Source organism: Dipteris shenzhenensis, chromosome 12 (genome assembly GCF_047967505.1).
Source record: "Dipteris shenzhenensis isolate YYH24624 ecotype China chromosome 12, Dip_SZ_1.0, whole genome shotgun sequence".
Taxonomy (NCBI): domain Eukaryota; kingdom Viridiplantae; phylum Streptophyta; class Polypodiopsida; order Gleicheniales; family Dipteridaceae; genus Dipteris; species Dipteris shenzhenensis.
Window position 1 is genome coordinate 40,641,310 of NC_141607.1, and position 13,053 is coordinate 40,654,362.

General features: G+C 45.0%; 1 protein-coding gene across 6 annotated transcripts in view; it reads left to right on the forward strand.

Annotated features, from left to right (window-relative positions):
• Positions 1-13,053, forward strand: part of LOC147896221 (zinc finger CCCH domain-containing protein 28-like) — a 95,268-nt gene that overhangs the window by 64,908 nt on the left and 17,307 nt on the right. For 5 of the 6 annotated variants that reach the window (XM_087382738.1, XM_087382741.1, XM_087382739.1 and 2 more), the window contains exons 3-4: positions 10,831-10,894; positions 11,029-11,130. In XM_087382738.1, the coding sequence (XP_087238864.1) occupies positions 10,831-10,894; positions 11,029-11,130 (166 nt within the window). The remainder of the gene's footprint in view (positions 1-10,830; positions 10,895-11,028; positions 11,131-13,053) is intronic. The other variant, XM_087382744.1, reaches the window with a different exon arrangement.

The window sequence follows — 13,053 nt, forward strand, 5'->3', positions numbered from 1 at the left end:
AAAGAAGGATGACTAAAATTTCCCCCCCATCCATCTTGATGTAGAGGGTGCTCTCAGTAGGACTATTGTGCAACCCCTTGCTGGTCAAAAAGGCATGGATCTTGGCATACCATGCACGAGGGGCCTGTTTCAGCCCATATAAAGCTTTGTTGAGCTTGCATACTTGAAGTGCATTTGCTGTAATTTCAAAGCCCGGAGGTTGTTTGACATACACCTCTTCTAGCAAGTCCCCATTTAAGAAGGCTGTTTTTATGTCCAACTGATGAACATTCCACTCAAAATGTGCAGCCATTGCAATAACTGATCGGATGGTGGTCATCCGGGATGTAGGAGCGAATGTCTCCTCATAATCTATGCCCTTTTTCTGAGCATAGCCTTTTGCAACCAACCTTGCCTTATATTTGTCAATGGAGCCATCTGGCTTCTGTTTGACCTTGAAAACCCATCGTGTGCCAATGGCATGTTTACCTGGTGGCAAGTCTACAACATCCCAAGTCTGATTTTTTGCAATGGACTGCAACTCATCGTGCATGGCATTCATCCAATGCACATTGTCCTTTGCCTCTTCGAATGTGGCAGATTCCTCCTCATCAAGAAGAGTACCTGCATATGCTGATTCCTCTGAATTAGCACCTTCCATGTGCCTTGCTGCACTGCGAGTCCTGCCAGGTAACGGAGCATCAATTTTACTCTCCCTGAGAGTCTGTAACAGCCAGTTTGGGACTGTTTTTGCTGCATGTATGTCTGCAATTTCTTGCTGCACCACCTGTTCCACTGCCTGTGGAGGGGGCAAGACATCCTGTGGCGGGACTAAAGTATCTGGAGGTGGCTGTAAATTCTGATTTGCATCAGAAAAATCAGCAGGGGAACCCAAGGCAATGGGTAGCAACCCCTCAAAGACATCCTCTGAAGAAGAAGGCATTTGAAATTCAGCCCGAGTGTGAGCTGAATTTTCAGCAAATATCACATCTCTACTTACTATGATCTTGCATGTAGCAGGATTGTAGAGACGGTACCCCTTGCTTTCTGCACTGTACCCAACAAATATGCACTTAATGGCTTTATCTGACAACTTGTGCCTAAATTCAACTGGCACATGAGCATAAGCAAGGCATCCAAAGACTCGGAAGTGATCCACTGAAGGCTTTCTATCATTCCAGACCTGATAAGGAGTTTTTGTTTTTAAAGCCTTAGTGGGAGCCCGATTCAAAATGTAATTGGCACACATCAAACCCTCAAGCCAGAATTTGTGAGGCATGTGTTTGCTTTTCAGCATACATCTGTCCATCTCCATGAGAGTTCTATTTTTCCTCTCAGCTTTGCCATTTTGCTGAGGGGTTAGCCTGACTGTGAGCTGATGCACAATACCTTTGCCTTTCAGAAAAGCATCAAATTCTGCAGACAAGTATTCCCCACCTCTATCTATGTGCAATGTCTGTATCTTGAGTCCGGTTTCATTTTCAACCATGGCTGAAAAGTGTTTAAACACCGTGAACACTTCTGATTTGCGTTTCAGCCCAAAAACCCAAGTGAAATTGGAGTAATCATCAATAAATGTAACGAAGTAGAGATGACCACCCAACGATGGAGTCCTCATGGGACCACAGACATCACTATGTATAAGCTGTAATTTGCGGACAGCTTTAACTGAACCATCCTTCTTGAAGGGGAATCTATGCATCTTGCCCAAAATGCACCCTTCACAGGCATGTGGAGGAGGTATCTCAAGAGGTGGCAATGCATCAACCATGGAATACTTCTGAAGTGTCATCAAGCTGTTGTAATGCATGTGGTCATATCGGGCATGCCATAATTCTGCATTTTGCATGGCAGATGTAGGGGTAGAAACTGCAAGAGCATGGGCTGCTCTTTTCTCAAAAAGATCAAGCTGAAAAAGCCCACGCAGCAGAGTACCAGATAACCTTAAGGCATAGTCATCTTCCCTGTCTCGGACAGCACATTTGTCATCCTCAAAGATGACCTGAAATCCAGCTCTGTTAAGAGTGGACACTGAAAGAAGATTTTTGGTTATACCAGGCACATATAAGACATCTGAAAGTCTGAAAATTGAGCCATCAATGGCAGTGAGCTCAACATCTCCTGTGCCACGTACTGAATATGATGAGTTGTTGGCACAAGTGACTTTCTTACCAACGGGAGGTGGATGCAAGGAAGTAAAAAGACACTTCCTAGAAGTGATGTGCTTGGATGCACCGCTGTCAAAATACCAAGTGTTCAGTGTTTCATTGGCATTGAAAGCAGATGCATCCGTAGAAGAGTCATAACTGTAAGTCAAAAATGCATATGTATCATCACTGCAAGTGGCTGTACTGTCCCGAGCATCTAGAGCAGCCAGCCTAGAATCTGAAATGCAAGATAAAAAGGCATAATCCTGTCCAACAAAGTTGGCTGCAGCATCCCCATTGTCAGATGCATGAGGAGCTGAATCTGAAACAGCCATACTGGAGCTGTTTTTCTTCTCTTTTGCAAGCCTTTTCGTGCATTCTGCAATGTGATGACATGGCTTTTTGCAGTAGTGACAAAAACCCTTCTTCTTGGGCTTACTTGCATCATTTTTAGCCTTTTGTGAAGGCTGTCCTGACCCACTGGAAGGCTGATTTACTGATGTCTTTGCCTGTCCCTTTGTTTTTTATTTAAACTTTGAGAGCATGACTTGTTCACCTGCACGTGAAGCCAAGTTTTTCCTGGTCTGCTCTTCCTGAAGCAGAAGTCCTATCAACTCATGAAAAGTGAGAGGATTTGCACCCCCCCTCAATGATAAGTTCAGCGAGGTATGAAAGCTGAGATAAGACTCAGGAAGAGAATGTTGAGAGTTGTGGTGCCATGAGCACATAATTAAAGGCTAAGGTATGGTATAGGAAATAATTAAAGTAGCCACCCTAGGATGTGGACTACATGATGTGGAGGTGTGGATTGAGGATATCCACAAGGAGAGATGTGGATGAGAGGATCCCACATAGTTTGACTATTCTAAAGGCTCTCTCTATATAAGAAGCCTATCATGTATTGTTGAGTACACACATTTGGAATAGATTGAGTATTGCCTACCCTATGTCTCTCATGGAGTTTCTTCTATGGTTTGATCCCCCTTGATCTTTTGTTAATTCCACGTTGCACTAGGAGAGCACAATCCACACTTTCACATGGTATCAGAGCTTAGGTCTAGCTCTCTTAGATTAGCTTTAGACATAGTTGGGTATTCTCCTTTTGTATCATTTTGGTTGAAAATTTTTCCGTCCATTGTTCTTTCTTTGTGTGTGAGAAAGAGATAGGGAGAGAAAGAAAGGCTGAGTGTTAAGATATGAGGGTCTTTAGTTTTCAGCTTGAGAGGAGTCACAGAGAAGGAGATGACCTTCTACAAGCCTAGAATATTCTCTAGGCGCATGCAATCCTTGCAACTCTAGCCAGTAGGGCCTCATTCTCTTCTACAGCAAGAAGCCACGACCTCAACAATGAGCTTCGATTTCGAGCTTCACAAGCAAGCTCCAACACGACCACGACAAGCAAGAAAAAGGCAAGTACTCTCTGCAACAGACTACAGCAAGCAGCCAAATCTCCTGAATGCAAGTACCTAGCAGCCTATCTATGAGAAGCCTACTATGGCTCCCTCGGCCTCGACCCTCTACAATCTCTTCATGATACTCCAATCAACAGCAGGTTTGATGCGCACTGTCTACTGGTGAGCTCTATTGATCTTTGTGCCCACCATAGCCAAGCCTCGGAGCTTTGCTCCCATTCCCGCCGTTGCCTCCCTTTCCTGCCTTTTCTCCACCAGATCTTTTGGTGGTTTCTCCAACCTTGGCACCGTCAGCCCAATTTTCTGAATTCAGGGCCTCTCTCAAGAAACTGTCAATGCTCCAACAGCGAGAGCTAGAGTTCTTCCGGCGAGCAGGCTCCATGCAATACAATGGGCCAATAGTTCCGTCAGCAACCTATTGCGAATGCCTCTCCAATGAGCCACTTCATCTACAAAGCTCCAGACGACAGGGCGACTCCTACACAACGAGCAGCATCTACACCAACTGCGTCTACAACCCCTCCAACGCTTTAGTAGCTCCAAGCTTCAGCCGCAAGCACACCCAAGCCTCCATCGACGCTGCTTCCCCGGGCTCCTTCATGCATCGCAACTTGTGTCTACCCACCAGCCAGCCCCCTGACGACTCCGCGCTCCAACTCCGTCATCGAAATTCGTCGTCGTCGCCATCACGATCGACATCAACTCCGTCGTCACCTCAAATCTTTTCTTTCTCCAAGGTTCCCTTAGATTGACATGTGGCAGATAATAACTAACCAGGGTTAGTTAGAAACACCCGTGATTGAGATGGTGGTCGCACTAGGGTTAGTTCACCTTTGGTCAAATGGGTAACTATGGCTAGGGTAACATTAGTTAAGTGCCTTCTAAGCACACAGCCCCTGCCAAGCACAGTATGGAATTCAGCATGTGAATCCCTGTGCCACATCATCAAAGGCCCTCTTCTTCATAGAATCTTTGACAAGCCATAACTTGCAATCCAAGAAGAATTTGGACACGCTCCAAAAAGAAAAAGTGATCGTCTTTTCGAGCTCTATGCGCCTGTCATGTCAGAATCATTGTATGCAATTAGACACTGCCAATATTGAAAGAAATCAATTGGTAAGACCTTTGCAACAATTGGAAAAGCAAAGCATGAATGCAAACAGCGATGTAAAAAGCAAGCCAAAAGCACAAGTGCATGAGTTGACCATAGCAAAAAGCATGGCATCCACACAAAAAGCATGAAGGCACATGGAAGAACAAAGCATCATGCATCAAGCTACGTCGAGCAAAGAAGACAACGACATCGACATCAAGCATTGAGAAGAAAAAACCTTACCACCTTCAGCCTATATGTTTTGTAAATCAAACCTGACCACCTGAGAGTAGCTATGAAAGCACCCAGGGGAGGTATTGACGTGTAAAAACCACACTTTACCACCTTAAGTAGCAATGTATGCACTAAGGGGAGGTGATGGAATGTAACTCACATCTGACCACCTTGTAGTAGCCAAAGGATCATGGCACCAAGGGGAGGTGTTGAGAGTTGTGGTGCCATGAGCACATAATTAAAGGCTAAGGTATGGTATAGGAAATAATTAAAGTAGCCACCCTAGGATGTGGACTACATGATGTGGAGATGTGGATTGAGGATATCCACAAGGAGAGATGTGGATGAGAGGATCCCACATAGTTTGACTATTTTAAAGGCTCTCTCTATATAAGAAGCCTATCATGTATTGTTGAGTACACACATTTGGAATAGATTGAGTATTGCCTACCCTATGTCTCTCATGGAGTTTCTTCTATGGTTTGATCCCCCTTGATCTTTTGTTAATTCCACGTTGCACTAGGAGAGCACAATCCACACTTTCACAGAGAATTCAGAGTGGTTGTAATCATCTCTGAATCAGGAATAATTTCATCTATATTTAACAATTGCTCTCTGAGATCCTGTAGCTTTGTGAGGTGGACTGACATGGAGTCACCCTCTTCCATATGTGTATTACTTAACTCTCTTTTAAAGAAAGATATCCTTGCATCATTTCGGGCTGCATACATGCTTTCTAAAATATCCCACGCTGCCTTGGAGGTCTTACACGACCGGATATGCGGAATGATAAATCTTTTCACTGCATGACAAAGCTAAGGCATCCTGTGAATCCCATCTCTTCTGATCTGGAGTAGTGGCTATAGCTGCACCACCAACTTGTTCTGCAGCTGCCCCTTGTGCACGACCTCTTCCACCTCCTTGTTGAGGAGGGGTATTAGGTGCCATACCTGCTGGTCGGATCTCACCCCCATTCACATAATCCCATAAATTGCGAGAAATCAGAATATTGCGTACCATAAAACTCCAGAGGGAGTAGTTGGTACCATCCAACTTGTCTTCCTGTGAAAGACCACCGAACTGGAAGTCATTCTGATTTTGCTGGGCCATATCTGAGAAAGAGATTTAAGCAGATACAAAACTGAATTCCCTTACTGGGAATGAAATGCACAACTCCCAAAAGACACAGCCAAGCACTGGCTGTAAATTCAACTCAGATTTCTGTACTTGCACTGTCAGAAATCTGTCCAAGCATCAAAAACTCTTCAGAATCTGCCAAAAGTGATGCAAAACACTCCAAGAAAGGCAGCATGAACTGAAAACTTCAGAAATTGCTCTCCCAACACAAAAGCCCCAAAATAGGCCTGAAATTGCAACCGGGAAGGGGCAAATAGATCAGAAGCCCCAAATGTTGCAAGAATTACGCTCTGTCTGCAAAATCCCCAAATTTCACTGCGAGATTGCAGTGTAATTACAAAATCCCCAAATTTCTTCAAGAAATTGTATTGTAGAACTGAAAGCCCCAAATTTCGAGCTTGATATTGCAACCAGAAAGGGGCAAAAGTACAGAAAGCCCCAAATTTTGCAATTTCAGCAGAAAGCCCCAAATTTCAGACCAAATCTGCAATGTTTGCTCCAAGTGTAGCTCCGAAGCTACAAAATGATTGCAGTGTCTGCAACAAACAAAATGCCCCAAATGTACTCCCAAAAAACTGAGCCAAACAATGGCTGTTTGCAAAATGTGCCTGCCAAAGATCACCTGCGAATTTCTCCTGTACGAAATCAAAGGACTACCTGCTGTACGGAAGCAGATCCAGTACGGAAGTACTATACGGAAGACAGTACGGAAGTGTTGTACGGCTGACAGTACGGAAGTACTGTATGGCTGGCAGTACGGACGAAGACAGCTAGCTGTACGGCGAGCTGTGCGACTGGTACGGCACTGTACGGTGAACCGTACAGTCTGATGACGAACTGTACGGTCTGCAACCTGTACGGACGACCTCTGCGACCTGCACGGACGGTACGGTACGGCAGGTACAGTACAGTACGGACGCGATGTACGGACAACCTTTGTGAGCTGTACGTAAGGTACGGATGCAGTTGGAGCAGTACGGCAGGTGCAGACGTGCAGGGACCAAGTCCTGCTGGCGCTGCTGTACGGATGACCAACCGTACGGAGTACGGTTGACAGTTGATGGAAGATATGAAATCTGTATGTCGCTGATAGAGGTACGGACGACTTGCAGTTGCCACACGTGCGGCGCAGTTGTACGAAATCTGTACGTCGCGCAATTGTACGGTGAAGTACGGACGTGCGACGAAGGTACGGCTAATGTACGGGTTGGCGCAGATGTACGGAATGTTGGCAGGCTAGTCGTTGGTACGGATACCATACGGAATGTACGGAAGCAGACGCGGTTGTACGGACAGCGAGAGCTCCGTGAGCTTGTACGGACCTGACGACGTTGTATGGTGGTGCAGGAGTTGATACGGCGGTGCAGGAGCTGAGTCCGTACAGATTGTACGGATGGACTGTACGGACGATAGGCTGTACGGACGACGAGCAGGAAGAGCAGGGAGCAGGGTAACTGGGCAGTAAGCTTGCGGGCAGGGAGCAGGGAGCAGGGTCTTGCTGCTCTGATACCAAATGTTAGATATCAAAAGAGTGAGAGAGCAGGAAGCTAGAGAGCTGAACGTAGTGTTTGCAATAGAAGAAGTAAGTGTTACAAGAAGTGGGATGGGTTTTGTCTAAGTGACAAAACCTTATCCTTCACTAACCATAGTTAGTGAACTAACTGTGGTTAGGGGGAAAAACCTCTAAATGAGGAAAAAGTGTCCCTAACCTACTTATTACATTACATTGGTCACTGCTGAATTATAATAATAATTCTAACAGCTTGTCCATCTGGATACCGTGCTTGGCAAGCCATGTAGATATGCGTGCATACCATGTGTCTGCCTCGCTCTCTTCGAGTCGTTTGGATGACTCTAGGACCAACCTCAGAAGTCTCCAATGAGGTAGGTCCTAGACTTTGTGGATGAAAGTCACTGTCTGAAAGATGGCATCAACCTGGAGAGGTGTCATGGCGAACTTTGCATGTATGATCTCATGTGCAACTGAGGGCTTACATCAGATCATCCTGGATCCCATCATCACCTGTAGCTGCTCGAAGCTCCTCCAGTCTGCCCTCGGAAGATCGGACCCTTAGAAAGGTGCTGCATACATGACAATCGGCCGCACTAGTGTGTCGAAAAGCCAGCCCTTCGTCGGTGGATCCTTGAAGTGCGCCTGGAAACACTGTGCTCTAGTCTAGCCAAAGCACTACGCCCTCGTGTGAGTAGTGCCTGGGCTGCTTGTTTCATCATGAAGATGGGTCCTGTGAAGACTGCTCCCAAATATGTGTATGACTGCACTATCTCCACAGGTTCACCACGATAGGTGAAAGTAAGTCGGTTAGTCACTACTCGTGAGGTGTTGAAGATCATGACCTTAGTTTTCCTAAGGTTGACCGTCAGATCTCTCTCTCTCTACAAAACACCTATAATGCCTCCAGATCTCTCTGCAGCCCCTCCGCTGAAGAGGATATAAGGACTATATTATCGGCATATAACAATATCTGTATGAGGAGATCCCCTAATAATGAGCCCTCGCCACCTAGGCGATCTATGAAAGATGCGATCTCATCAATGTAGAGTCCAAAGAGAGTCGGTGAGAGAGGGCAGCCTTGCTTTACCCCAATTGTGCTCTCAACCCAATCCGATAGACCGTCTGGGGCATGGACCCTACCTCTGATTGACTCATATAAGCTCATCGTACCCCAAATCAGCATCTCTGGGATTTGCATCTCCTGTAGTCTCTTGATCATGCGGGATTGTGGAACAGTGTCGATAGCACTAGAGAGGTATTTCTTTTGGCCAGGGATGTGAAAAGATATACATTAGTTTGTTACTGAATGCCTTACGTGTTAGAAAGTGAAATATGATAGACGGAAGGCGCCTGGCCTACTTATGGCTCTTCCCGTGCCTCAGGCACCGTGGGAAAGTATTACAATGGGCTTCATTTTTGATTTACCAAGATCAAAGTCAGGGAATGATGGGATTTGGACTATCATTGATAGATTCAGCAAGCATCAAATAAAGCTCTCCACAATAGACTGGTCATTCTGGGATCTTGATCGCTGACAATGGCCTTAAGCATACCACGGTGCTTAAAGATCTGTGCCATGAAAAGCTTAGCCATATGATCTGCCTTTATGGTTTTGTGAACCCGAATGAAATTAGCATATGGGGACGAATCTGAATTTTTCTTCTTCTTTCCATCCCTAGACAGATGGTCAAAGTGAAGTAGCAAATTCTATAGCATTGGATGCTACATGGGTGACCAAGGTTTAGACTGGGAAAAGTACCTACCATTGGTAGACTTTGCTTACAATAATACAGTACACAGCTCTGCAGGGAAACCCCCCTTTGAGGTCCTCTATGGGAAGGTGATTCTGCCACCTATCCTAAGGACCAAGGACGAAATATTTGCAGCTAATCAGTTTGTGAGAGATCTCTACACAGCTTACAGCCAAGTCCGGACAGCAATTGAAAGGTCTCAAGAGAAGCATAAAAGAGCTGCAGATAAGCATAGGAGACAGTTAGATCTCAAAGAAGGGATTGGGTACGTTTGAAGTTTGAGAAAGCTAGGCTCTGTAAGTTTAAAGGCAAATAGAAAGTGTATGCAAAGCTATCTCCCAGGTACTATGGCCCTTTTAGGGTTACAGAAAGAATAAATGAGGTTGCATACAGGTAAGCATTGCCAGAGCATTGGAGAATTCACAATGCATTCCATGTGAGTCTTCTAAAGAAATTTCAGGAGCCAGAGCCTACGGAGGCAATATCAGGGGATCCACCATAAGTGGATGAGCTGGAGGAGGTCCTTCAACCAGAACAGATTGTGTATCATACTGTACGCAACAGCCCTCAGGGCAAGGAATTTTACAGGTACCTTGTAAAATTCAAGAATTGTACAGCATTGGATGCCAAGTGGATGGATGAAGACATGTTGTCGGATCATCCACAGCCTTTGGATGTTTACAAGGAAGCTTTTCAGTTGAGGTCAACTGAATAGAAGCCGAGGGGATGTCACCACAATGTAAATATCCTAAGTCAAATTACAGTTGACCATTTATTTGATCATAATTAAAGAGTTTTCCATTTGGGTTAATTATGGTCAAAAGAGTTTTTCTATTGGTCAAAGAATTGACAATAGTCAAAGATACTTGATTTCGGTCAAGTAAGCCTGCGGTCAGGAAGACTTGGTTTATACCAAGAAGGTTAACTGCGGTTAACCAAGATGTGCCAGCTTCGGTTGGAGAGTTGTGCCAACTTCGGTTGGAGAGACTTGACTATAATTAACGCGCCTCGACCCTTGGTCAAAGCCCCTTAATTATGATCAAGAGCGTGACTCTGGTGAACGAGAGAATAAATATATTTATATATTTGTTATGTGTGCACATGTGTTCAGTGGGGACGCCCACCGTGACTAGAATTAGTCCACAGTGAATTATTTGCATGCAAAGCGCTAACAATTAATGGGTGCCATGGTGGTGCGCTTTAATTAATTGTTGCAGTTACTAGGAAGGGTTATTTTTCCCAAGCGTTATGGAGCCTAACAAGCATCTAGGAGGCGGTTCGCGTGACCAAGTGCTTCGAAGACTCCAGAGTTGCCCTTAGTGGCATGTAATTAGGAAAGTAATGCAGAATTTGCGATGGGTGAAATTTTATTTTTTTCTCTTTCGAATAAAATTATGGTGGTTTTGCAAGTTCTATTCTACATAGTACGTGGTATTTTTCTTTTCATGTACTGTCCAACTGATTTTGGGCCTGATTTCTGTGTGAATCTGTGATCTTTATCCATTGAAAGTTTCACATGAATCTGTTGAATGTGCCTGAGTGCATTGTATGTAAACTCTTTCAGAAAAATGCAGGAAACTATTGGAATTCAAGCTGCACAAGCTCCTGCAGGATATCAAGTAGATCCAGTGAGTCAAGCAGGATCTTGAATTACATGGAAGGCTCAAAGTTAATGAATGCTAGAATTGTTAGAAGTGGTGTGCTAGACTGCTTGATATTTTGGAGATTTATTCTTGTTGTATTGTCTACACCATTCTTTCAGATGAGGCCTTCTGATATCCTTTATGGTGCGCATTCTTTGCCTCCCCCTTTGCCAACATCAGTACCAACTTCACAAAGAGCCTTGAACAGGCCTTCCATTGAGGTAAGAAGTGTCCTAAATTGCTCCCTTGGTACAGCTGTGTAGATTCTATTTTGCGTGCGAATTTTCTTCATAGGTAGCAAAACTTGTTGGAAAAAGTTACACAGTTTCTATTTGCTGAACCCTTTTTTTATAGGTCTTTTTGCTTAGGCCCATGAATGCTTTATTGCTCCATTATTGTGGTAAAATTTGAAAGTCCACAATTACTTTAGAGTCATCTTTCTGGCCCTTTCACCTTGTCTCTAATGGCGTCCTCTCATGCCCTCCCAAATGCAGAATGGGGTGATGTGTTGGTGTTGGTCAGGTAACATCTTGTCTCCCAACCCTTGCCTCCCCAATATCTTGTGAATTGCCTGGAGATAAGTGTGTCAATTATTTCGTTCTTCAATGGCTCCATATGAACCTATACTCCCCAAAAGATGTGCATTTGCTTGACCTTGCTAACAGAATTAGGTGTAACTTGTTTTGAGGAACAAACCTTGCTAACACAAGTAGGTGTAAATCGTTTTGAGTTGGGAATTCAGTAACCTGTTTTCTTGAATTCCAAGTTTAAGGTTCTTAATGTATGGATTAGTGTGTCTATTTATGGGTAGTACTGACACCTATAGTGCAACTGAGTAGCCGTCTGAAATGTTGAGCTAGTTCTAGGACCCCAGCCTTCAAATACCTATGGAAGAGGTTGTCCTCGGTAGGGATTTGGCCTTGGAGTCCGAGGGAAAGGGAGGTCGAGTGACGTCGGGTTTGCCAGAAGGTCAAAGGAAATCCCCCCTCAGTCATTTGAGGTTGACCCTAGCAGCCTGCTCCTGCGGTGTGGGGGCCACTGAGCTTGCTGGTGCTTGGCATCTACGGTCGTTCACGGCATGGTTGCCCCATTTTCTCCGACCCACCCAAGTCCAAGCTTCCTCTGATGGCTCAACCCAAGGAGGTTTTTGATTGCATGCTGTTGTCTATTAGAGTGCAGAGGTCTACCTCCCACGCCCCTCTCGTATTTTTCTATGCATTACTACTTGATAGCGAGGTTAGCCGCTTTGCAGAGATGCAGGGGCTAAGAGCAGAGGGGTAAGCTGGGTTTCGACGTGACCATGGGACCATGGATCACATACACTCAGGTGTATCATTCTAGGAGGCCAGGGCATGAAATCAGAGGGTTAATTGCTGCTTCGTGGATTTTTGCAAAGCCTTTGATACGGCATTGAGGGCCTGCCTCATTAGACGATCGCAGGATGTGGGGTATGACTAGGAGATCATTTGGACTGTCATGGCACTTTTCGAGAGAGTCTAGACATGTGTCGGATGGATAGAGACATTATGAGTTACTATTGGGGTCAAACAAGGGTGTCCTCATTCACCCACCCTATTTGGCCTCTACATAGATGAGCTCGAGACCTTTATGCAGGACTTTGAGAGGGGTTGGATGCTCTTTTGCTGGTACTCTGATTCATATCTTGCTGTGTGCTGATAATATGGTGCTTGTATCCCTCCTTTGTAGAGGGCCTCCAGAGAGATTTTGATGCACTACAGTCCTTTTGTGAGTCAAATGATTTGAAGGTCAACCTTGGCAAAACCAAGGTTATGATCTTCAATATCTCCGGAGTAGCCATGCATAGAGAGCAATTCACCTTTGATGGATCGCCGGTTGAGATTGTCTTATCTTATACATACCTTGGGGTTCTCTTTTCTGGTCCTATTTTTACGAGAAGACCGGCTATGTAGGCATGTCTCAGCAGAGGATATGCCTCCTCAGCCAGGTTGGAGAGACTGCCAAGTATCAAAATCACCAACCCAATCTGAGTCATTGTAAGCATGCAAGTAAAAGTCACCCGCTAGGAAAGAGCAAATCAATAGACCAAGTGCCCTACAAATATCACAACGCACGTCGTGCCAATGACCTTCTTGCCGGTAGGCAAGTCCACCAACTCCCAAGTG